Source organism: Callospermophilus lateralis, chromosome 14 (assembly GCF_048772815.1).
Source record: "Callospermophilus lateralis isolate mCalLat2 chromosome 14, mCalLat2.hap1, whole genome shotgun sequence".
NCBI classification, from domain to species: Eukaryota; Metazoa; Chordata; class Mammalia; order Rodentia; family Sciuridae; genus Callospermophilus; species Callospermophilus lateralis.
Window position 1 is genome coordinate 55,984,321 of NC_135318.1, and position 27,696 is coordinate 56,012,016.

The 27,696-nt window shown below is 39.6% G+C and overlaps 1 protein-coding gene across 1 annotated transcript in view; it reads left to right on the forward strand.

Moving 5' to 3' along the window:
• Antxr1 (ANTXR cell adhesion molecule 1) overlaps positions 1–27,696 on the forward strand; it is a 226,760-nt gene that overhangs the window by 64,449 nt on the left and 134,615 nt on the right. The window contains exons 9-10 of the mRNA XM_076833319.2: positions 11,860–11,920; positions 23,276–23,374. Of these exons, the coding sequence (XP_076689434.2) occupies positions 11,860–11,920; positions 23,276–23,374 (160 nt within the window). The remainder of the gene's footprint in view (positions 1–11,859; positions 11,921–23,275; positions 23,375–27,696) is intronic.

The following is a 27,696-nucleotide window of genomic DNA, read 5'->3' on the forward strand; positions in this document are numbered from 1 at the left end:
CATATTTTAAGTCTCATTTTTAAAGAATAAGTGCACAGGGTATACTTTTGGAACATTGATATATGTGACCATAAGTTTTCAGAACTGTGAAAAATAATCCCATTTCAGGTTGGACATTTTTATCTTAAATGTGTGATGGTTTTCCTATTGAAGATGTGGTGGTTGGCAAGGAACAAAAACCCAAACTGCCTTAGCCAGAAAGTGGAAATTATGGAAAGCATAGAAAAGAATCAGGTCCAATATGGGACCAGTTATGCATTTTGCTCCAAATAATTTATAGGGTCACTGTAGCACACTTGGTTATATAAGCACCAAGAGCTACAATACATATAAAAGAACAACGCAACAATACAGAATATGATTAACAGCAGGACTTGGGGCTGACCACGAATCCGCTAGAAGCTCAGAGGTGGATTATTCTGGTGGGAGTCTTCATGAGAGAGTAGGGCAGACCTAGCTCACTGAAAGCTCAGTGGGGTGTTGGTGGGTGGCACCAGAGGGGAGATGGCAGGACCTCTGCCTCTTTCCCAGAGGCTGGAAAAGAGCGGGCATCTTCAGGAGGCAATAATGATAATACCTGACTATCTAGCAGGAATGTTTCAGGAATAATGGAACCTGGACATTGATTGGATTGGAACAAATTTGCAAAAGTCTTGAAAGGGTTTTTACTCTAACCTTTAAATTTTATTTTTCTTTCCTCTTTACATGTAATAGTTGTACTTATTTATGGGGTACAGTGTGGTATTTCAATACGCATATATAACATGCCTTGATCAAATCAGCATAATTAGCATTTCTATCTCCATATCATTCCTTTGTGTCTGGAGCCTTTGAGTGCCTCTCTTCTAGTCCTTCATAAAGTAATGGAACATTTTTAACATGCAACAAACGATATTTTAGGAGAAGATTATTGGCAGTGTCTACATACATAGGAAGAAGGTTGGCGACACCAGATGCAGTATCAGGTAGTGAGGACAGTAGACCTACCTTCAGATGATAGGGATACATCTTTTTATACAATTTTTTAATCTCTAAGATTTCTTATGAGCCATGTGCTTAACATTCAAGAGTTTGTTCCTACAAAAAAAAATTAGATTCTTTTTATCTGCGTAAATCAGTGTTGTCCTTGAATATTTTATCTTAACAGCTCTCTCATATTCAACATGAGCCCCGGATGTTTGTAAAACTCCCCTCATTCCCAAACAGAAATAACTCCAAGGATGTGTTAGAAGTTGAGCAAAACAGTGCCCCAAAAAGGGAAGAAAAATAATTTGAGACTTCAGTCTCCAAACGTTTAGCTGAATGATAACATTCTTGCAAGCGTTTATCTGGGAGTTAGACTAGTGGTTTTGATCCTCCCAGTACTTGAAACCCATGTTTATGGCAGTTGTTAATTGGTTTGCTTGGACAGAGAAACAGGGACAAGGCATAGCAGGGCTCATCTTTCTCAAATCAGACAGAAATAATTATGGCCTAAAAGCCAGCTAACTATTTTTAAGAAGTAGGTTCATTTCCCCTTCTGGATACGGAAAAGAAAACCCTCATTTTTTGCCCCATCTGAAGCATCTATTCCAGCTTGTTCTCATGGAAGTTGTTTTGCGACTAGTAATTTTCTTATAATCAAATAGAACTGGGCTTAATTACTCAAAATAAGGTTGCAGAGCAGCTTCTAATAAGCTCAAATGGTTTACAAAGTTTTTTTGCCCATAGAGATGGTATTTTCAAACCTCAAATGAAGATGTAGGGGTTAATATTCATTCATCCATCAAAGATGCATTGAAAACCTTTCTGACCATTCAGTTAAAACTAACTCAGATAGTGGCTGTGTCCTGTGGAGCTTATGATCTAATGAGAGAGACACATAAAAACAACTGTGTGTGTGTGTGTGTGTGTGTATAAAATTATAATGCATATAAAGATATACAATTAAAACTGATAATGGTTAAAAGAAACAGTATTTTGAGAGTAGGAGTAAGGGGTTGACAGAGAACCCAAGCTCCTTTGTAGGGGTAACCTGAAGGATGAAATGAAGCCATCCATGAGAAGAGAATAGCTACAATGTTCATAGCAGAGAACTGTCCTAAGATGGTGCAAAAGAGAGTGAAAGAGGAGTGTCAAAGGTGGAGAATGACAGAAGATGAAGAAGCACACAGAACTAAAGGCTGTGGAACTGACCTGAAGAACAGCAGGAACTTACAGAGAGATGCGGAGTTTAACGACAGAGCAATCATGGCTGCAGTCGAAACTCAGGAGATCCAGACACTGTGGCATCTTATCCACGTCTCCTGTGGATGGTGAGTCCCCAGGCACTCAGAATCCGTGGGCACCAGGACTGTGCCCGTGTGAAGAAACAGCACCGACTTCCTGAGCATCTCTCTCCACCAGCTCCGCTGCTAGGATCTCTCCAGCCACTCCTAGGAGAAGGGTTTCTATCCCCAGTGTACAGGTGAGGGGACTGAGCCGCAGGAAGTTTGGGTAAACCTCCATGTCTGCCCACACATAGCGGTTGAGTGGGGAATTTAAAACCCAGGTCTGGCTCCACAGTTCCTGCCCTCTCTGTGATGCTCAGCTGTGCAAGTCTAAGGAAATGGGAAGTCACTGCTGGATCACCAGGAGCTGATTATCCAGGGATAGTCATCCAGGTGGATGAACTCAAGTCCCCCGATGCCTTAAATCTGGTGCCTTCTTGGTCTTTTCACAATTTCTCAATCTTCTCTCCTTTAAGGCAAAAGTACTTAGACATCAGATTTATAGAATGGGTTATCTTTCAAAGTGCTATTGCTTGGGCTGGGGTTGTGGCTCAGTGGTAAAGCGCTTGCCTAGCATGTGTAAGGCACTGGGTTCAATTCTCAGCACCACATATAAACAAACAAATAAATAAATAAAGTCCATGGACAACTAAGAAAATATTTTTAAAAATATGTTGACCCTTTATCCCACTTAATATCATTCCATTTATAAAACCCACCAAGTAAATATCTGTATCCCCATTTAACAGGTGAAGAAACTACAGCTAGAAAGTCCACCCAAGAGCACACAGCTCTAAAGGGGAAAGCAGGGTGGGAACCCGTTCTGTGACTCCAGAGCCCATGCTTTCTCCCGCCTCTGTTTCCTTACAAAGGTAAAAATAATAATAATAACACAACCCACCAGCTAGTGAGTTTTTATCATATACCAGGCACTGTGAAAATCATTTTACACAATCATCTCATCAGATTCTCACAAGCACCATTTGCTGTTGATATAAAGTAGATACCTTAAGTTCAGAGAGGAGACCAGAATCCCTGCAGCCTGGTCTGGGTGCACAGTAGGTGGGTAGGGAGCCTTTGCCTTTTACTGCTGATGGAAAGCACCTCCAAAAATCTCAACTACTGTTCACTGGATGAAGTTTCCATGATCATGAGAAGGTGACAATTTGACAATTAGCCTCAGACGTTGGCAGACATTTAGGCCAGGCATTTCTCTTAAGCTATTGTTTCTATTCAGCGAATGAAAATGTCCCAATGTAATAAAAATTCCCATATCTGGAAAAAGCTACAGAGATCACAAAGGGGCATGTTCAGACCAAAAGGAACACCTTTCCTTCCACATCTACATAGGACTCTGCCTCTGAGGACATGAGAGTATTTTTAGTAGCTTTTGCAGAATACACTGATAAAATTTTAAGGAAAATATGTGAATGTTTGCAAGTTCATAGCCCTAGAAGCCAATAAAGCTGTAAAGGAAGAAGCTATTCCTTTGCCTTCCTTTTGTGGCTTGTTTTGGGGAATTTCCACAGACCATAACTGGTGAATTTAGCACCAACTCTTATATGAAAATATGAAGCAAAGATTCCAGTGTCTTTGTCTCCTTTTTAAAGTGCTGTGGGCAGTGAAACAGGAATCTGCATGAAAGCTGAGTTCAGATAACACTGAAATGGGTTGGCAGCTTTGAATCCCAACCCTTGACCCAATTACCATGACGCCTTCTCCCAGCTGTCCCCACTTTGTGTGCAGTTGAGGGCAGTGTCTGGAACCAGGAACACTGTCTACGAGAGGGAGAGCCCAGTTGCTGGCACCAAGCACCTCCACCTAGGAGCACTTTCCTGCCCTATTTAATCCTGATTTGGCTTCCTATTAATAAGAGGGTGAGTCAGCACATGGAGCTTTCTGCATGTTTGATCTGCAATAAACAGCAAGCATTGAGCAAACACAACAGCATTTGCAAGAATTTTTTTGCAAGCTTTGGCATAAACATCCTTGTTATCATGAAATCTGTAAGATCATCAAAACTGAAGAATACGTCTGTTCCATGGTATATATCAATTTATTTTTATTTATAAAAACTGGATCCCATGCTGATTTCTCCCTTTCACTCATGGGAAGGTAGAAGAAATGTACCCACCAAATTCTGGCCTAGGCCCTAGAAAAACTGACAAGAGGCAAAGTCTGTCTGCCAGGCTTGCCTCCCACCCACCCTTCCAAGACCCGACTGGGAACTGATAAAGGATTCTCTCCAATCAAAATCCATGTCACATTCCCAAGATGTGTCTGGCTGTTGAACTGGTCCTCTTTGCAGGATTAGAAGACAGAAGGCACATTTCAGCAGCAGCTTAAATCAAGTTTATTTATCATTAGTGGAAACCCCTGCACCTTTGCCCCATCTTGATTCTGTCTCAAGGTCTGTCTGAATTCCAAGGCACTGCTCAGTCTCCTCCAGGGAGCCTGCCCTGGTCTCTCCTCCATCACAGACTCTGGATGCCTTGAACTTCAGTAGCATCCGTCCTCAGAATCTCTTGCATGGCACTTGGATCCCTGCCACGCTATACACCATTCCTCATGGACAGATGCTAAATTGTGCAATCCCAGAGTCTGCCCGCTGTGTCATATTTCCAGCACTGTGCATGGCGTATTTATTAATTATAAAGGATCCCAGAGGACTGTACAATATTCCTGACCCATGGAAGACCTACACTGCACAACAGATGGGCAGTTCTATGGCTCTGTTTCTTGTAAAAATCCCCTCAGTGCCCCCCCGCCCCCCGGCACCGACTCTCTCTTCCAAGATTTCATCTAGAAAAGATGGCATTCTGGACTCCATTCACATTGCCAGGACTGGATACAAAATATAAATAGAATCAATTGTAGTTGCTGTAGCAGGGCAGAAAATCTTAAAAAAAAAAAATCGTTTGCCTCAGCAGTCATTAATTAGACTCAGACTTTGCAGACACTCGGGCCAGGCAGTTTTGCTAAGATGTTGGTTTCTATTCAGCTTTTTTAAAAGCCTCAAAGTAGTACAAATCCCTTAGCTTGAACAGGTACAAAGATGCGGAGGGGGCTTATCCCACTCCTGTGCAGCTCCTTCTTCACCTAGGAATCTGGTAAGACCCATTGTAAAAGCAACAGCAGAATTTTAGAATAAAATCAGCTCCCACAGAAGGCCATTCCCTTCCCCAGCACACAGGAGCCACAAGCTCATCTTACTAAGTAAACCCCGTTTTGGAGTTCACAGCTATCTGAGCTTTCCTTCTGAAAATATGAAAGGAAAATGGCTTAGAGGGAAACAAAAAAAAAAAATGAATTTCCTCAATTTCAGAAGCTTGTTTGTCCTTCACTTCTCCAGACCAGATGCTCACAGTGTGTGAGACTAACAGAGAAGAACAGCATTTGTGTAAGCGAAGCTGAGTATCCTTCCTCAGCAAAAACTTCTGCATGTTCTGAGGCAAAGCTTTATTGTTTTAAATCCCATAACCTTTAATGATGTGTTTTGTGCATGTAAGAGTCTTTATTTGGTATAATGTCCTAGCATACATAAAACCATGTATGAATTCCAGAGAGATGTGTGGATAATTTTCAAATTCTATTTTAGAGTCAGACTCTGTAGAACTGACATGAACTTAGGATAATGGCCAGTGTGAACAATAGAGGTGGAGTGGCATTTGAAGTGTGGAATGGAATTTAATTAGGAAAAGTGAATATGTCTTTTTTTTCTAACATTTTACTAATAAATTGTACAGTAAATCACTTCAAAATTCACAGAAGCAACACTGACAATCTTGAATTCATAGGGGAGCCACTTTTATGTCCCAGGCTACCTGGATGTTCCTAAAAGCAGTGATCCCCAGGCTTATCCAACATGCTTTCTGCCATCAGCTGTGATGGAGGGTGTGATCCTTCTGAGGAGCCTGAGTCCCACCTGCCAAACACAGACCTCTACGTTTTTTTGTTTTTTTTTTTCAAGTAAAGAGGTCAAGGCCTTTTACAAAAGCAGGCCAACCTAGATCTTAGGGGGAAAGGATACACTTACAAGGTGACTGTTGAAGAGATCAGCGATTGAAGAAATGGAGACGATGAAGCAGTCCTCCCAGGAAGGCAGTTCCCAAAGATGGTCTCGCTTAACATGAAGAGCCAGTCGCTACAGGATGCAGAATACGATCTTGTATTCAGATGACCTTCTAATTCCACTTCCAAGGGAAAAAAAAAGGAAGCTAATACATAATGTGCTATAATCCCATTTATAAAGCCATGCAGGAAGTGTGCCATTTATTCATTTATTTATCCCATAAATATTTCTTTAATGCCTACCTGTGCCAGGTTAGGCATCATGGCTATGGCAGTGGGAGAAAACAAATCCAATCCTTGCCCTGGTAGAGTTCATAATCCACAAAGACAACAACCAAACAATCAAAAAACCAAATATGTGATTTTGAACTATGAGAAATCCTCTGAAGGATGGTGGTTTACACTAAATTGTAGGTAAGCGTGGTGGTACTGCACTGGTCAGAGTAGCAGGACTTAGTGGCAGAGTTTATATTGAAGTAGTAGATGACAAAGAGAGCAGAGTAGGATTTTTTGTCTTAGGAAACTAGACAGATGCAACCTGTCAACAGATAGCTAACCATCCTCAAACCAGCCTACTTCATAAAACAAGTACATTCCCCTCGATGTAAGGAAGACATCAAGGAACATCCTCCAAAAGACTTTTTGAAAACATGTGAAAGCAAAAGGCCCCTGTACTATGAATGGAAAAAAAGAGGATCATCCATGATGAACCCACACAACAGGAAATGGCCAAGTAAAGATTGACTGCTTGTGGCGTGCGGGAAAGAGGCATGTCTGTCCTAAGGCAGAGATTCCTAATAACTGTGCAAATATTCACGTGTTCTTTAAGGATTCTTGAGAAATCTCTGCATAAACAGAGAATTTTATAACAAAGGACATTAGATTTTTAGATTCCAAAGAGAGCAAATTCTTTTATACAACCTGGACTGGTCCACAATGGATTTCACTTAAGCATATTAAACAGCTCTTTGAACTTGGCAAAGTCCTTTTCCAGCTGCTACCTCTCTTGCTCCCCCAATAATTCAAGAAGGTTCGCGAAAGTAACCCTACCAGTAACAACACATTGCGTTTAGTTCTTTATGGATTTAAGCCTGCTTTTTCATCTGTTTTCTTATTGAAATCTATCCAAAAGTTGGCAGGAAAATAGTTTAACATGGGTTCAGTCTCCACTATATGATTAAGCATGAGGCTCCAGTGAGTGACTGAGCAGAAACATATATGAACTGTGGTTCCTGCTCAAGGGTTGTAGCAGCAGTGGTAGGTAACGACACACAGCTACCATTCTTTGAATATGTGTCAGATGTCCTCCTGTGGGATTTTTACCAAGGTTGTTCAGAACACATTTCTTGGTGTCTTATTTTTACAAAGTACACAGGCCAGCTGGTGGCCAAAGGGTTGGAAAATAGTTTAACATGGATTATCTGTTGAGCGATCAATTTTGTCCAGTTCTGTCTATAAGACAAAAACCTTATAGCTTGCCTTGATCTCACTCTGCCTCACCTCCAATCCCCCATGAGTTTTATCACCTAAGTTCAATTGATTTTACAAACTCAATATCTCTGCATGCACGTCTCTTATTTCATTGAACCATCATGCAACCCTTTGAAGTCATGTTTTCCTTATTCAGTTTTATGGATGAGATTCTGAGGTTTAATAACCTGTCCAAGCCCAATTGCCAGTAAGTGGTAGGGCTTGGATCTCAATATAAATACATTCAGAGCTCAAATCTCTTCTCTATCTCTGGAGCCCAAGTTCTTGGTAATAATAGCTCACATTCATCAAGCACATAACCAGGTTCCAGGCACTGTGCTATGCTCTGCCTGCATGATCTTATTTAATCTTCCCAGCACAATAACTTTATGCTCCTGCTTTTGGTAGTATATCATGATCCCACTCTTACAGATGAGGAAAGAGATTCAGAGAAATCATGGGGCTTTCCCAAGTTTACACTGCTCAAGCCCAAGAAATTTGATTCCAGACTATTATTCAGTGTGCTCAATTGCTTCCCAAAATTGGGGTTCAAAAAGTTCAAAGAATCATCAAGGAGCCTAGATCAGGTAAGTGTAGGATCACAGCCAAGACCCAACTCCTCACGTGAGATCATATCTGAAGCATGTGACAGTATCGTCCTGGTCTTTTATATGAACCAGTTATACCTCACCTGGATGTCACCTCAACCCTCTGTGAGTCTCTTCCTTTTCATCTAGTGATTTCCCTTTAGAGATTCCCCAGAGCTGTGTCTACATCTCCTCCATAGCTACTGTTGCCCGGGGCAGGGAAGGAAGCCTCTACCTCCTCACTGCCCTATAAGGCTGCAGTTCCCTACACTGACTTGCTATCTGCTACAGTTCAGACAGACTAATTACCCTGTGACTGGGCTGCTAATAATCAAGGGAACCCCCCAAATCCACTTAGTACCATTATGACTTCCTACTTTTTGGAAGCAGACGTTTGAAACAAATAGAAGTCAGCATCCCAGACAAATCCTGCCCATCCCCCTCACTGATAAATTTTACTCTATTGGCTGTAATGCATCCCTTCCAGATGTTTTAAATTAAGATTGGGAAAGCTGTGTTTTTACTTGATTGAATCACAGCACTTGGCTGACATTTTTTGGCCCTTGATGCACTCCTTAGATTTATCAGCTAATTGCACACACTTTGAGAGAATAATATAGCATATGTATGTTTTGACAGACTCTTGTTAGTGTGTCTTAGTGGTCAAAGATTCACTGGTGTTTCTCTTACTGATCCCTGGTTAGATGTTAGAGTTGGTTCAAAAACATTGATCCAAATCCAGAAACTTATGTACATGGAAATTTTATATATGTGTCTTGGGAAATGGAGACAGGATAAATCCGATTATTTAGTTCTTATTCTTGGACTGTTTTGAAATCTTTAAGTTGTGGGTGATAAAATAACTTATTAGGAGATGTCCAGTGCCTGAGGAATTTTATTTAAAATGTCAAAAAATAGCTTCATGTTGTTCTAATGCCACTATTTACCAAGGTTTTGCCTCTGAGTTAATTCTTCAAATGTGGCCTGTTTGGACACTCATGCCTGAGGACATGTCAAGAGGGGTGACAGTTCCCCTCAATCATGGAAACCACTGGCTGAGATGGCCCATGAGGCACTAAGAGCCCAATGGCAGAAAACTGGAGATAGGGGAGATCCTCACATCCAAGTGCAGCAGCTGTCATTTTGGATACAAGTCACTGTGCCCCAGGATCCCAGCAAGCCCCAGTCCTGGGATATTGCTGAAAGCATGAGTCCAGAAAGGCAGATGGACCACAAGAAAGGGAAGATGTAAAAGCCAGCAGGGAAAAATGGGTGCCCTGCATGTGTCTTTGGGGTCCCTGATGCCAAGTCAGACTGAAATTGAAGAGAAAGCCAGAGCTCACTGTTGACTCCAGGTGCCCAGAGCCAGGTGTGTGAGGACCACAGACTCCAACAGAGATGCACGAGGGATACAGGAGTCTGGAACACTCGCTTCCTGCTGTGGTCAGACAGGCTTAGGGGCCAGTGGAGGTACCAAGGTTGCACCTGTGTCTGGAGGGCAGGGGGCTGGTGAGCCAGGGGCCAGGAATTAAGGCATAAACTCAGGGAATAGCTCCCAACTATAGAATTAGTAAACAGATAGGGGAAGCAAAGTACTAAAATGCCATGGAATTGTACAGAGTGAATTCTAGAAATGCCAAAAAAAGAAATGCTGCTTTGCATGACTTAGATATACAGAGTTACCTAAAGGACATGGTTGTAAAGGAACCTGTTGGGATAACTTTTAATGTTTTATCATTTAAGCATCAGATAAAGATTTTTCTTAAGCTTATTTCTTCATTTCCTTTCACAATGCTTCTCTATGAGGACGCCCAGATTTCTCTCTGGAATGGGTAAATATTAGCTCTTCTGAGACATGGTTTTTATTCCACAGATTGAAACACTCATAAATGTCTGACTTTTTCACTTGCTACTAGAAAGCTTGGAATTAAGTCCACTCCTAGCGAGGAAATAAACTCCTCAGAGCATATTTTTGTGTGTGCTTTTCTCACTCACTGTATCATCTTTCGCCTGTTTGCCCTTGAATCCATTCCCCCATTATAATTTATTGCATCTTTATTTTATTGTGTCTTGTGGTGTATGTGTTGCTTAAGTTGGAACAAGAAACATATCTAACTAAATGTATCAATGCAAATAAATAGACATACCCCAGTGCAAAAAGATGGTTTCTTCTTTTACAGTTTAAATTTTATAATTACATCATTAGTCGCTTTAACAAATGTCTTTTCATGAATAGAAAAAAAAAAAATGGTTTCCTTCAGACCCCTGAACCATCTCCAATTTCAAAGTAGTAAGCCCCCAGAAATGATGTCACATTTGGTTAGCAAATTAACTCAGTGTTCTATACTTGTTTAAAATATTTGGTTCAAATTTTAGGATCTGTATTCAACAAGAGGCAGGATTCATAGCTAGTGGAGAGAAGTTAGACCGGGCAGATGCCCTGCTCTGGCCAGAAGTCTTCATTACTAATTCCCTGTGTGGTCATTGCGTTCTTCAGACTCCCAGTGAACCCTGCAAGGCTCATTTCCAGAGTAGAGTACATTTCCACTTAACTAAGGCTCAGGTCCTCTTGAAGAGAGGGGTACAGCCCTCTGCCACATCCTCTTTCCAGATTTTTCTTACAAAAGAAGAATAATCTGTGCAGCACCTAGGGACAGTTGGTCATCCGCACCTTAGCCCTCCAGCCTTATCTATTATCACTCTTTTATTTCTACTTTTCAAGCTCTTTTTGTGGTAGCTGAAGGGGTCTGTGCATTTCTACTTTCTCACTTCTGCTCCTGCCATTCCCAACCTGGACCCTAACATGCCCTTGCCCACCTCTCTCCATCTCCTCTCCACCCTCAGTTCCCACCTTTTCCATGAAATGTACCTGCCCAAACTATCTTCCCCAAGAACTTCAGAGCTCCCACTATGTGTCTCCTCACCCTCGATCCCACCACATAACTGGCCATTGTCATTTATCATGTCAAGTGTACATCACGTTTCAAGAACTCTTTATCAAGCCTCTACTGATAATTCTCTTTTTTTCTATCTCTCCTTTTCTTTCTTTCTTTCTTTTTTTTTTGGTACCAGGGATTGAACCCAGAGGCACTTAACCGCTGAACCACATCCCCAGTCCTTTTTTTGTATTTTATTTTGAGACAGGGTCTCACTGAGTTGCTTAAGGGCCTTGCTAAATTGCTAAGGCTGGCTTTGAACTCACCATCCTCCTGCCTCAGCCTCCCGGCTGCTGGGGTTACAGACATGTGCAACTGCTCCCAGCTGCTCAGCTGCTGATAATTCGTATTCATAATTCTTATAGGACACCCAACAGCATCTAACACAATCTGGCACATTAATGTTTGGTGTTGATGATACTAGTAAAGATATTACCCTCCCTTACACCTACTGCTGCTTCTAAAGGCTTTGAATTTTCCTATCTGTATCTCAGTTATCTCTTAACAAATTATGCTGGACATTGACTTTTTTATTTCTTCTCCTAGATTTTGAAGAAGTCCTGCATTGAAATTCTAGCAGCGGAACCATCCACCATATGTGCAGGAGGTAAATTGATATTAAATGCTAATTGCTTTCATACCACTGATATTTTGAATTCAAATCGCATGTTTACTTCTTTGGTGGGGAGCGGTGAAGATAGGGCAGGAAGAGGGTGGGTGAAAAAGGGAATATAAATTGCTAGCTTGCTTTTCTTCAGGGAAAGAAAGAAAAGAAAGAAGCAACATGTCCATATTTTTAAAGTTTGGAAAAGTCCATGCAAATACTGTCCTCGTGGTACCAAATTACAAGGGAATTCTAGAAATGCTGAATTCCCACACCAGTACTGAATACTGACCACCAGTCTGCCTCTGGAAAGAAATGGAGTCACCCAATAAGCACAGTGGGGCATGCACATAATTTCAGCAGCTCTGGAGGCTGAGGCAGGAGGATATCAATTTCAAGGGTGCTATCCTTTCTACATAGTTAATGTATTTACTTAATTGTTCGATCCATAAAATGGTAGTGTATGACTTCAGTTGTCCTGATAGAAGCCATGATAATTTTGTCATTAATACAGGAAGTCTCTACTTACACTCAGAAGCAGCCTTTTTAAAATCACAATGTTTTCTCCAAGTGATGAAAACTGGGGTCTTGCTCTTTCTGTGTTTTATAATAGGCTGCCTGAGACGTCAGCCATGCCAGCTCCTCTCCTATAATTCTAGACAGATTTCCCAACACTCTTCCTTCATTCATTTAAAAAGCATTGTGAAGCATTTACTGCACACCAGGGACTGTGGTGGGTGCTGGAGATACAAGAAGGACCAACTGTCTGCATGAGTCCCTGTTCCCTGGGGACTTTCATCTTTCAATATCGACAGTTCTCTATTGAGATCAGCTGTCTGGCCTCAAAGAATATAAAGTGTTGATCATTATTTGCCAACAGAAAAAACAGGCAACCCTGATAAGACAGTGAGCCTTGAAGGAAGACCTTTCAGGCTTATCAGACACTATACATTTCAATGCTTATGGCATGTTTTATCAGTATAAATGAGGGAGTCGCCTGAGGATTTCCTCCCAGTTTCTATATGTTAGGACAATTGAAAGACTCTCAAGGAGTTAGACACTAAGTAATCTGCCAATATGAAAGTATTAAGTATTCATATAATTACATGAAGTTAGCAAACCTGGCATCTAATTACCTACATACATAAATATAAATATACTAAATGCATATAGATATTAACACATGAAGATGTTAGCAAAAAAAAATACCTGATGACTATTCAGAAATATGTTAATGTTCCAAAGAAAAACAATAAAAAATTGCCTATTGATGTTTAAATAAATTGCTACCTAGCAATACAGATGGCAGGGGAAACTTTTTTTTTACCCCTCCAAGGAAAAAAATTCAAAGCTTCACAATTTGAAAAAAAAAAAATATGAACCTGTCAGAACCTTTTAAGGGGCTTCTCTGCATAAGGAGCTTCAGTGAGACTCTATTAACTTCAATCATCACTTTAGGTTCTGTATGCTTCTAGTACAGAAAATGTGTGGGTTATTACAGATCAGTCTTGTGTATTGTGTGAGTGAGCATCATACATTTTTATAGTTCCCTGATTTTAAAGCAAGTGGAAAACAAGGAAGCCTTCCATTGTGCAATTATCCCATTCATGAAGAAAACCCAGACTTCCAGTTTAGCAATCCCACTGGGTGTGCTGCAACCGCGTGATGCGCAGAAAGTCCAAAGTCCATGAACACAATTTCTAATTCACGAGCATCATCGGCTCCCTTCCTGTAGGCATCCTGAACACACAGGAGGAAGCTTATCTCTCCCCACTGCCTGCTGCCTCGCCAAGTGCCTGGCACTTAACACGTGGTCAGTAAAATTTGGCTGAACGTCTTGCTTCAAGCCTTCCCTAAAAGCCTTTTGATTATTTGAACCTCATTGACTCCTTTCATAAGAAGTTAATGTCCTACCTTGAACTGTCTAATGAAAATAGCACAATTAGAAATTCATAGCCAAAAATAGAACAAGACCAAAATATAAGTAAAAATCTTAACCACATGGACAAGAGAAAAGCGCTCCTCTATAATCCTAGTCTCAGCAAGTAAAACAAAATCCCTTCACATACCATTAAGGTGTTCAAGACTATAAAAGCACTGCATATATAAACTTGAATATGGCGCAGAAATGTGAGGGCCACAATACCTGATCCTAGGAAATTAGTGGATTTTTTAATACATTTCTTTTCTTGTGGGGGATTTTTGTTTTGGTTTTGGTTTGGGTTTGGGTTTTTTTGTTTTTTGTTTTGGTACCAGGGATTGAACTCAGGGGAACTTTTTCTGTATTTCTATTTGTTTATTTGTTTGTGTTTAATTTGAGATGGGTTCTTGCTAAGTTACTTAGGGCCTTGCTAGTTGCTGAGGCTGACTTTCAACCTGTGATCCTCCTGCTTCAACCTCCCAAACTGCTGGGATTATAGGAGTGTGCCACCAAAACTGGTTTAATACATTTTTTATTCAATAAAAAAGAAAAAGAAGCAAAATTAAGAATTAGTAAAAGTTTTTTTTTAAAGTTAAGTGAAATACAAGAAAAAAGTTTAAAAATGCACTAAAAAAATTAAACAAATTAAAGCAATTTAACTGATAAATTATTCCCAGAGCTATTTTCTTGGTAGAACCAAAAAGATAGATAAATCTCTGATAAAGTCAACCTAAAGGATCTTTCTTTAGATATTTTTACCATCACTGGCATGTTTGTAATATCACATATTATAGACAAACTATCCTGTATCAGAGCAAACCATCCAACTCTATTTCCTTTATTTCTAATAAAGAAAAAAAGTAACACAAGACACAGTGATGGAAGCTAGTCCTAAAATTTGAGAAAAGGAAATCTCCTACTTCTCTTAAATCAGAATCATAAGGGTAAAAGAAGGACTGGAAACGGGAAGAGCTGAAAATGAAATTGACCAAATTATTCCATGTACATATATGAATACACCATAATGAATTTCACCTTGTATGTATATCCATAAAGCACCAATTAAAAAGTAAAATAAATGAGTAGAAGAAAGACCTTTGAGGAAGAGAAGCAGGAGAAGGGAGGAGACAGTGAAAGTGGAAGTACTAGAGATTGTAATGCAGCCAATTATATTCCATATATGCATGAATATTTCAAAAGGAACTATTACGTCTAATGATAATGCAATCATTAAAAAAGCATTTCAAAAACATGCTGATTACAAAATAACATTTCTAGGAAGAAAAATCAAACCTCTAAAGGATAGCCTTACATCAAAAGTTCTTCCACGGGGTTCCTGAAGGTCAGTCGTTGACTGTTCTCTGTAGTCAGCAAGGCTTTCAGGAAGCATTGGAGCCCATTGCATTGTCCATGGCCTTGAGATCCTGGAGCCAAAACCTCAGCATGACTCCTCTGTGATTTTCATTAGGCTACTTGGAGGATCTAGGGCTTACCAGGGATTTCCATGAGAGTGTTTCAAAAAGCATGAACTGTGGTACAAAACAAGGTGACATTATTGTCATCAACATCATTTTAATGAGGATTTAAAGGTTAAATATGGTGCTAATCATGTCATATCTAGATGAGAAAAACATGCGTGTGTGTTTCTCCACTGAAAGATAATCGGGGAGGACATTGATAGAGTTCAGAGTATCTACTAAATAACTAATTAATTCAATATGCGTTGTGGGAGAGGGTAAACAAGGAAACAACTGTTCCCATTTCTCAAGTACAATGGTCGGACCAAGCCCTAGACAGATCTTGAAAGAAGGCAGAATTTACTTTCATCCAAAACATTGTCTCCGAGCCCTCTCCCCTCATTCTCTAAATTACATGCCTTCATTGGCCCCCAGAGCAACCCTGCTAGGGAGCCCCACCCAAGTCTGTCTCTGCTGACGATGACATTCCCCCAAGACAATGATCTCACCTGGCTCTTGCCCCAACTCAGCCTCAGCCGTGGTTCTGATAGTAAACTGAGCTCTGAGAGAGGCCGAGAGATAATGCCCTGGGTGGACAACAGAACCCTGATACCACATGGGCCTCTAGGTGCAGGGCTGCAAAGAAAGTGAAATGTCATGAGACAAATAGAAAAGTTTCAAACCTGGTCTGAAACAGCCAGTTTCACAAATCAGCAGTTTTAGGCAAATCTGACTTAGTCACAATTTTTTTCAGGGGACAAGAAAACACAAGGACCATCCTAGCTCTCTTGATAGCCAGTAAGAACGCCTTTGGCCAAAAAGGACTGATGCAATCTTAGGGTGCATCAGTAGTCATCTAGGTCCTAGTGTGTGGGGGGTTCAGACCACATGGTCCAAGGACCATCCTTAAAGAATTGCAGTGACAACTGCGTGTCCACAGGAGACACAGTGATGGAGCTGAAAACCATGTGTAATGATTCATTCATAGTGACTTTCTTTTTCTCTCCCTTCCTTCCCTCTTTTTATCCTTCCTTGCTCTTTTCCTGCTTATTTCTTCCTTTCTTTCTTTCCGGCAATTCTTAGTATCGACTATGGCGATGTGAAAACCTATGAGTACAAAAACTCCCTGGACTTGCTCCCAGTCCCCTATGAAATGCAGTCAGCTCTGGGAGGTTGCCAGATGCTCAAATAAATGACAAGACCATGCACTGAGCAATATAGCAGAGGTCTGCTCCTGCCCAGTGGAGATGAGATGCTTGTGAAATGAGGAAAGATTAAAATAACCAGAGATTAGACAAAGAATTGAGACTCACAAGAGTATCTTCCAATGTCTGGAGGATTCCCATGCAGAAAGGAAATGTGAGACTCATTAAGCATAAGCTTCAGGAGACCACCACCGGAGAGGCTGGAAGACTTCAGGGAGGCAAATGTTGATTTCATCCATGCAACTTTCACAACTCAAGTTTTCCAACAACGGAGTGGATGGCCTGAGGTCTCCACCTCTAGGATTATGTGAGCAATGGCAGAATGGCCATCTGTAACCAGATGCTATCCAGAGGAGACCTCCATTGGGTCTCTTTTTACAACTTGAAGTTTCTAAAGACTCCATTCAGTTTTGGCTAAGGTATTAATGGCTGATTTGTTTTTTAATGACTGAAGAAACAAGTACTCCTGAAACTATTTTTCATTTTAACTGGAGATTCTAATACAGAGAGACAGTTGAGGCAATATTTAATCTGTTCTGGTTAAAAAAAAAAAAAAAAAACCTCAGTCATTGATGAAATTATCTGGGAAGAGGAGCCTTCTCAGAATTCCACTCTCAGGAATTATAAACTGGCAACCTCTGGACCTTAGCTAATCTGCACACATGTTCTTTTTGAGCCACATTGAATTTTTTGAAAATTTAATTTATTGCTAACATTTGAAAAATTCAGATTTTGCCTAAAAATTCATATTTTCATCTTGTTAAAATCAGATCTGGTCATATGGGACCTGTGTTTATTATAAGGTAATGGTTATTAGGGATTGAATAACTTCCCTCTAAAAGACACATGTACTCCCCACCAGTCCCTGTTGTTACCACAATGACTAGAACAATTATAGTGTTGCCATTTAGCATGGTGCTTACATCACTGACTCATAGTCCCTCTTTTTAAGTATTCAGAAGTCATCTACTAGTGGAGAGCCTTTACAGCAACTTTGGCATCACCTGCATTTAAGTAATTCTGCTTTGCTCACAATATGGACTTTTCAAAAACTTCCTAGTTGGGTGCAGTGGTGCACACCTATAATCCCATCCACTTAGGAGACTAAGGCAGGAGGATTACAAGTTTGAGGCCAACTCAGCAACTTAGCAAGGCCCTGTCTCAAAATAAAAATTTTAAAAGGGCTGGGGATGTAGCTCAGTGGTAAAGCACCCCTGAGTTCATCCCTATTACCAAAACTTACAAATAACAAGTTCCTATTAGATATTTGTACAGATTAGCCTCTGTGTACTTAGGAAAATTGGCCCTATAATAGTTTGGCTCCACCTAATTTAGTCCCTTTCTAGGAAATGCATCCTGAGCACAGTTTAATTCTGGTCCAACTCAGCCTCAGACTTGCATAGATCACAGTATGCTGTGTAAGCAAGTACTCCAGGAAGGAACTAATTGGAATCAGTGTACAACCTGCCAACTGCTTTGCATTTGAAGTTCACATAAGAACATCCAGAAAAGGAAGTTGTAATGAGCTTCTCACATTGACAGTCACATCATTCCTACTGTGTTCCCCACTGGTTCTGATAGAGCTGGGTGAGTTAGCCCACAGGGAAAATTGTTTCAGGCTTCATATTTACCATCTGGAAATTAGCTGCTTAAAATAGACACATTCAGGCAACATCAGGTAGTAGTTCCATTTCTTTCTCTTCTTGTTTTCCAAAGCACTCATACTGGGCCACTAGGCTTCTGAATGGATTGTTTCATCTCTGCTAGGTCTTTCCTTTCATTTAAAGATATTTCCATTCTCATTCACTATTGGTTGGAATGTAAAATGGTACAACCACCTTGGAAAATAATTGGGTAGTCTCTTTAAAAAGTTAAATATATGCCTACCATGTGACCCAGCCATTGCACCCCTAGGTGTTTAAAAGAAAAGGAAATCTATGACCAAAGATGTATATACAAAAGTTCATAACAGTTCTATTTGTAAGAGCCCAAAACTATAAACAACTCATATGTTCATCATCTGGTGAGTGGATAAACCAAATTGTGATAATACTCAGCAATAAAAAGCAATAAATTATGTGTAAACCTCAAAATAATCATAGATGAGTCTTAAAATAATTATGCTGAATAAAAGAAGCCAAGTCCAAAAAAATACTTATTATATGATTCTGTTTTCATAAAATTCTAGAAAATGCAAACTCATGTACAGTTACAGAGAGCAGATCTGAGGTTGCAAGGAATTGGAGGTCGGGAAGAGCAGGAAGAGAGATTAAAAGCAGCACAAGGAAACTTCTCATCAGCCATCAGAAAGCGCCTATTAAATATCAGTCTGTATATTGTATGTTAGATGTTCATGCCACATTAAGCATTAGTAGGAGAGCAAATTCAAACTAACTCACAAGATGAAATTGCACCAAGAGTAATTTGGTACAAAAGTCTTGAGTGAGCAGAGCAAGCAGAGAAGATGTAGCTGTCTCATTTTCCAATAAGGTGACTGATGGGCAATCTTTACTGAAGTCATCTCAAAGCTATGTTTTTCACATTTTTTTAGAAAAACAAATGGAATAAAAGCAAAGAAAGAAAAGAAGGAACAGAATGGAATAAGTTTATCAAACCACTGACTTTTTTCCTTGGGTTAAATTGAGCTATAATGCACATACTATAAAATCCACCTTATAAACTAGACATTTCAGTGGTTTTCAATATATCAGAGAGTTGTGCAACCATAAACACTATTGATTCCAGAATACTTTCATCTACCAAAAAGAAACTTATGCCCAACAAGCAGCTGTTCCCCCTTCCTCCTCCCTCCAACTCTGGCCTAGATGATCTATTTCCTGTCTCTATGGACCTGCTAATCTGAACATTTCATAAATGGAATCATGCAATATGTGGCCTTTTGTGTCTGACTTCTTTCATTTAGCAGACTGTTTTTAATGTTCATCCATGTCATAGCATGTTATCAAAACTTGATTTCTTTTTATGGCTAGATAATATTCCATTGTATAGAATAATATTCCATTTTATAGAAATACTATATTCATCAGCTAATGGACATTTGAGTTGGTTCCCATTTGAGTCTATTATTTTACAAAGACATACCATTTTACATACTCACCAAAAATGTACACAGCTTCTAATTTTTTCACCAGTACTTGTTATATTATTATTATTATTATATCATGGATTGAACTCAGGGGTGCTTATCCACTGAACCACTTCCCTAGCCCTATTTATTTATTTTAAATTTTGAAACGGGTTCTCTTTAAGATGCTTAGGCCCTCACTAAGTTGCTAAGGCTGGTTTTGACCTTGCAATCCTCCTACCTCAGCCTCCCAAATCGCTGGGATTACAGGCATGTACCACTGAGCCCAGTTATCCATTTCTTTTAGTGTAGCCATCATAATGGCTATGAAGTAATACCTCATTGTGATATGCATTTGCATTTCTCTAACGACTAATGATGTTGAACCTCTTTTCAGTCATTGACATCATAAAATTAACAGTATTAAAACTGGCTGACTCCTAAGTAAATAACTACCTTGTCCTTCCCCTTTATTCCCTGTGTCAAGATGTATTATTTATTTGTTCATTCAGTGAGCCCATATTGAGGCCAACTCAACCCTGGGTTAAGCACAGTCAAGCATTAAGAAGAAATAGAAATGCCTGATGTTGCCATCAGAAAACTTATAGTTGGGAATAGAAATGACTAAAGAATCATAATGAATTTATATCTTTTAAAACATTCTTAAATGATATGTTTCGTAAAAAATTAAATCAGGTAGAAAATTCCTCTCTAAAGTCCTATGGTCCCTAGACATTTCTGTAGAAAACTGTAATCCCAAATGAAAATTGCCTAAAAACAATGAGTCTTACGTATTTTGAAAGGTAGAACCAGGGCTTTGTGGATAAATGAAGTTAAAGTGATATATCCCAGTTCTAATGTGCCCTGGCTCTCACTTGCTGGTGGATTCTTTCAACAGCATTTAGTTACATAACATCTTTGTGCAAAGAGCTGACACTCTGGTTGGGCTGCCGGGTCAAATGTTCGGTTTCTGGAAACCAAATGTGTGCACTAACAGAGAAATTGTACCAGGCAGGCTGGAAGCTCGTCTCTCTGCTCTCCTGTGCTTCCCAGGGCCTCCTTTCCTCCACCTCCCCAGGCCTGGAGATTGCATTCTTTGGTTTCCACCAGGGCCAAACCATGGATCCCTGCTGTCTTTTTTCCTAAACTCCCTGAGATTGGGCCAAGCAGACATGTGTGCAGCCTCTTTTATAGAGGATTCAGCAGCTGAACTGGTAATGCTGGAATATGGTGTTAGGGAAGAGACCTTGGCACGCAGTCTGCGTTTCCAAAGTCTTCTCTGCCTTTGCTGATTTTTGAGGAAACAAGAGAAGTAGGCATAGCAGCAAGGCAGAAAAGCATTTGGAATCAGCAAAAACATCCAACAGCAGATGTCTGTATGTCTAGCATACAAACTAGAGACAGAAATAGGTTTCTTTAGACTTAATTGAGCAAGTAAGATGAAATGATTCTTCCACAATGCTTGCCATTTAATAAAATGCTTGTTGAACCAACTGAATAATCAATCACATGCCTGGCAAACATATAAATAAAAGTATTAAATCCATCTTTCTAATTTCTAAATGTAGTAATTTTGTCTAGGCATCAACATGCATAGGTAAATCCTTAATAAGACCTATGGTCCTGAGAAATCATATGCCCACGACCTTCATTAGTATAATTCACAGCTTAGGCTCTGAACACTTGGATATAAGTCCCAGTTTGCTGCTTACTAATTACGTAACTCTGAGCAAGTCATTAAAATGTCAAAATCTCGATTTCCTTATTGTTAAGGTCTCTTATGCTTCTAAAAGCATTCTGTTCTTATTTGTACTCCTTGTGGTACATGCAGTGCCTCCGGGTTCTTTTACTTAGATTTCAGTTTCTTGCTTCACATCCAGGCCAGCTCCACTTTTCTGCAAAATGAGCAAACATGCCTGAAATTAAAATAAAATAAGGTTCTAAAAAAAAATCATAACCCCCAACTTCTAAGTTACTCATCTGTCACAAGACAATGAGTATCTATTTTAGCATAATGGTTAGGAGGAAAATGGCCGATTTCTACGAACATGGCATTTGGTTCCTGGCAGACCTGGATTCTAGTTCTGGTTCTGACAGTTATTATCTGTGAAATCTTAGACAAATTACCTGACCTCACAAAGATCAGTTTCTCATTTGTTCTTCCCTGGGCTGCAGTGAGGTTGAAGAGACATCAGACATATTCAGGGTTTAGCACTGGAGCTGGCACACACTAAAGGATTAACCATCAATTATTATGTCCTGGCAAACAGGACTTCTAAATTAATTTCTTGGGAATGAAAGTGACATAGACTCAACAGTTATTTAACTCCAAAAGAGTCCCATATGCTAGTTCTCTAATTCCATTCTCCCTCCAACAAAGTCTCCATTTGGATAGCAGTTTACAATTGAAGATCCATTTGCACAAATACTGCATTTTTTCCCTCTGACTTTTAGTCTGTTTCTATTTTTATATGCCATATAGCATTATCCCAACCCCCAATTTTTGTACACATAGGAGTGATAAAAATAAAAGAAAGTGGAGCATTGATCGTTAGATATCATCAGTTTTGAGCAAATATTCCTAAGTGTTGAGCTAATTTGTTAGTTGTTTTTTTCTTTGATACAACTATTGTAAATAATAGGTTTTTATTCATATACATTAATTCAGTGTGCATCAGTGTTAAATAATATGCAGGCCTGGGAAATATATTATCTCTGCTATTTGGAGAGAAACAAGTGCTACACTCACGGGCCAGTGTCCGTTCAATCAGGTCTCGCTTGACAATTGACCATAGATGAACAAGACTTGCATATATTGCTATGAACAGTTATGCCAGCCCCAGGTGCGGTGGCGCACACCTGTAATCCCAGCAACTCAGGAGGCTGAGGCAGGAGAATCACAAGTTCAAAGCCAGTCTCAGCAAAGGCGAGGGCCAAAGCAACTCAGTGAGACCCTGTCTCTAAATAAAATACTAAATAGGGCTGGGGGTGTGGCTCAGTGGTTGAGTGTCCTTGAGTTTACTCCCTGGTACCAAAAAAAAAAAAAAGAACAGTTATTCCTATATAAACCTACACACCACCACTGTGTCCCCAGCAGAGATAGGATTGCAGCAGCATATCCAACAACTACCACTAAAGCGGTGTTTTTCTAGTTGGGGGATTAAAAAAAGACAAAAGAACAACAGCAGACGTTACATAATTACATGCTGCACTGTGCAGTGCTGGCTGAGAAAGAAGTGGTTTCCAAAAAAATGTTAGGCACCCTGGGCTCTAGAGAAATCCTTTCAGGATCCCAAAATGTAAAACAGACCCAAGGAGACTTGGGTTGATTGAAGAAGGAATGGAGAATCCCTCTCTGTGGCCCCTCTTGCTGTTTTTAAAAACTTCCTGGGCTCAAAAATACAGGTAAGATTTGAATGGAAAGAGGAGGGAGGAAGGTATTCCAATTAGGAGGACCCTCAAGAGGAAAGGTAGGAAGTGGGGAGTTCATTAGACCAGGTAATAAGCCTTGGTCATGAACACCTGGTGAGAACAAGTGGTCGGTGGGAAAGGGAACAAACATGGTTGCTTTGGGTTTCCAACAAATATTTTAAGCCTGGCGAAAGAGCTAACAAATGCTGTTAAGTTAAAGCAGATTAAAAGCTTAAGGGTGATGGTCAAGTCATGTGTCCTGTCAATTCTCCATTTCAGAGTCATTTCAAGTCGTCGTGAGAGGAAATGGCTTCCGGCATGCCCGCAACGTGGACAGGGTCCTCTGCAGCTTCAAGATCAATGACTCGGTCACACTCAGTAAGTCCTTGCAGAATTGGTGGATTTTCCAGCCTGCTTCAGGGGAGGGAATTCCCAGCCCATTTTCCAGTAAGGCCACACACATCGAATCTGCAAAGAGTCTTCATTACTGGAAAGTTCTCCAGCAGGGCACAGTTAGCCCTATGGTGCCTTGGTCCTGATCAGAAAAGGTGCCCCTCTGCGTGGGCACAGCACTGAGGGTGCCCCACTTGGGCAGCCGGGCAAGGCTGTGTGAGCCTCCAGTTCCCCACCAGCTTCACTGCTGCAAGCAGATGTCCTGCCCCGGCCCTCAGGAGGAAGAGGGTACTTGCTTCCTTGTCCATCTCCGTCTATAAAGTCAGTCACTCCCAGTTGGCTGTGTAGGCACTGAGTAATCAGGGTTTGTGGAGTTGAGGTTTCTTAACAAAGCATTGCAGACTCTCCAGTGGGAAAAAAAAAAAAAAGAGGTGCCTTAAATTTATTAATCCTGAATAAACCAAAAGCCAAACTATTAGGTTTGCATGCGTAGATTCTGGAACATCTTTCCATCTGGATGATTCTTACTTGGAGTAGCCAAGAAACTCTCATCATGGTGAATACCTTACATGAAATACAGGAATATGGAAGTAAAACGAAGTGCATTTCATGAGAAAAATGAATTGTCATAATATTGGAACCTGCAGGAGACATTTGCAGCAGGCAAGTTCTTAGTTGAAAGCCATGTGTGATTCATGGGGCTGTCCAGGAGAGTTGGGGAACACTGACTATGGGAGTTGCAGATGCCAGGAGCAACTGGTTATTGTTTGCATCTGGCATCCATCATACAGATAATTATTGATTCTGCATCTGCAATGATAAACAGCACTCATAATATACTGCATTTTCCCAAGTGCTCTGTGCTCTCAATGCTGCATCATTTTGTCACCGTGGCTCTAACAGGTAGAAAGAGCAAGGATGAGAGGACTCGCATTTACTGGCTGACTGACCACTCACACTAGTTCCATCCTCCTTAGACCCCGGGGAGGGAGGTCTGATCCTGTCTTTAAAAAAGAATTGAGAGATGTGCCTTTTTTTTTTTTTCCTCCCTGATGTCTTAAAACTCACTTGAATATTTAAACAGAGATATTTAGTGGCTTTCTTGCAAACATCTGGAATTCCTGGCCTTGGAATAATATCAAACATTGGAAGCATTCAGAAAGTTTTTCTAAAAATTGGAAATGGTCTCACATATCCAAAAAGTGCGTGCTGTTTGAAAACATTGTGCAATGTCCCTGAGTAGTCAAGGTGTGACAGTTGGATAAGTGCTCCCTGCAGAGTTCTTTTTCCCTTCAATTGTGATGTCACTTAAATCTGCATTCCCTCTCCTGAAACCAAAAACCCAAGTCTAATCAGAAATTCCTGGGGGTTTAATTGCCTCCCAGACAAGAGAGCTTTCAAATTCAACTTCTATGAAGATAAATGGAAGTCAAGGGGTGGGAAAAAAGTGCCTATTCTGTAATCCATTACTTGAAAGGTCCCACAAGATGCTCTGTTAGGATAAGATGAAATGCCAATGGACAGTAACATTTTGAAGGCTTATTTTCAACTTTAGCATGGAATTTCATTTCTTATGAAACCAGCTCATCCTCTTACTCCCTCCTCTCCTTATATATACTTACCAACACATGCAAAGGCTCTCAGCCTCATTCATATTCAAAAAGAAATAAAGGTCATTAGGTTAGGCAGTTGGCTTAAACCACAAATCTAATTAGCTTCCAGTACAGCACTAACAGTTAAAGAAGACTTTAAAGTTAGGAATAAAATAACAATACAACCCAGTTCACCACTGTTATGTAACATTGATCTGAGGTGTTACATCACTGTCCAATAGAACTCTCAGAGATGATGGAAATCTACTGAAATGCTAGCCAAGATAGTAGCCACAAGCCATAGGTGGCTGTTGGGCATTTGAATTAGGGCTAGTGCAATGGAATAATTGAATTATTAATTTATTTTTATTTTAATCAATATAAGTGTACTAGCCACATATGCCAGTGACTATCATATTGGCCAATGCCACGAGCATTACAATACCACAAGAGAACAGATGAAAAATGTCACTGCTTTTAACATATTTGTATTTTCCTAGAATACTAGAGTTAGCAAAGCTACTAGACTAATAAGAAGATTATCAAGCTCGATGTTTTCAAAATAAAATACCTCACATAAAACAATCAATAGCTTTACCAAAACCCAATAATGACCAGTTAGAAAATATCCTAGGAAAAATATAGCAACAACAAATATAAGCCAGGAACCGTGGGACACACCTATAATCCCAGTAGCTTGGGAAGCTGAGGCAGGAGGATTACGAGTTCAAAGCCAGCCTCAGCAACAGCAAGGCACTAAGCAATTCAGTGAGACCCTGTCTCTAAATAAAATTCAAACTAGGGCTGGAGATGTGGCTCAGTGGTTGAGTGCCCCTGAGTTCAATTCCAAGTACCAAGGGGAAAAAATAAAATAAAATATATATAATCTAGTAAGAACTAATTTGATCATATTTGTAAACATATTTAAAAAGAAAGTTACAAAACTTTGTGAGGGAGATGAAGAAAGTCTGAATAAATAGAGAAGTGGTATAAACTGAAGGCAGGGCATAGGTTCAAGAGGCAAAGCACTGGGAGAAGACTCCTGGCTCTGTGGCCTTAGCAAGTCAGTAAACATCTCCATCCCTCAGTTTCTCTGTCTCCAAAATAAGTATGGTAACAATGGCACCTTTATCACAGGTTGTTATAAGGTTTAAATGTGTGAGTTAGGCTTAGAACAGGACCTAGCATCCGTAAGCAGCCAATGGCTACTGGCTGCTGGTATGACTTTATGATTATCACTGTTATTAAGTGGACCAGTAACTGGGTGTTGTAAAAACATCAACTGTCTTCAAATGAATATTTACTTTTAATTCAGTCTCAATGAAAATTCCAGTGGGGCTTATTCAATTAACGAAATAAGTCTTAAGTTTATATGGACGAATAATTGTACCCCAAAAAATCCAAGGAAAAAAAATGTGGAAACTTGCCCTAATCAATTTCAGGAAGTATAAAAAGCTGCAGTAATTGAAACAATGTATAACTGGTATCATAATTGACAAACTGAGCTTCATAATGTGGCCCATAAACAGTTATGTACTTATGAGAATTTAGAATAAAATAAAGTGACCTTTCAAATCAGTAAGGAAAGAGTGAATTATTCAAAAATCACTGTTGAGACATCTGGCTAACCACTTGGAAAAACAATTAAATTTGATTTTTATCTCATACTTTACATTAAAAAATTCCAGATGAACTACAAATTTTAATGTGAACATGAAAACTATAAAATTACAAGAAGGGAACAAAAATAAATATTTGCATAATTGCCTGGCAGGCAAAGACTTTTTAAGCATGAAGGGACATACCATGAAAGAAAATTTCAATAGTTCATGCAAATGTTTTTAAATTCTTCTGTTACCCACTCCAACAAAAAGCAAAAGGAAAACAGAAAACTAGAAAAAATGATTTATTATATATATAAAACAAAGGGTCAGTAAATATAATATAAAGATAGCTCCAAATCTCAGTTTTTAAAAAAAAAAAAAAAACTAATTATCAATAAACATATGAGGGGCTGGGGATGTGGCTCAAGCGGTAGCGGACTCACCTAGCATGTGTGCAGCCCGGGTTCGATCCTCAGCACCACATACAAACAAAGATGTTGTGTCCGCCGAAAACTAAAAATAAATAAATAAATAAATAAATAAATATAAAATAAATAAATAAACATATGAAACTGCCCCGTGTAAACAAGGAAATGTAAATTTAAATAATCAATTGCCATTTTTTACTTTATCGAACTGGCAAAGATGAACAAAGACATAATACCTAGTATTGGTAAAGACGTAGAGGAGAAGGTTTTCGCTTACCATCAGTGAGACACCACTTAGAACTTTTTACAATTCTTAAAATGAATTAAACTGCTTTTGTACATTTTTGACCCAGAATTTCAATTTCAACTTCATCAAAAGAAGTGATTGGGAATGTTCACAAAGACTGGACATGTGGCTATTTATCATAATATAGCAAAAACAAGAGGAAAACATCTAAATGGTCTAATAAATATTTCACAATACATAATCTAATATCAACTACACTTCACCCCTAAATAATTAAATAATGTTGTACAAGAATAATTCCTGATGTGGAAAAATGTTAATGATATGGCTTCACATGTTAGAATCAGTATCTGAATACTCTTTTTGTTTCTCCAAACAACATTTACATATAGAAAGAAGCTTGGAAAACATATCAAAATGTTAACAGCAGTCACCT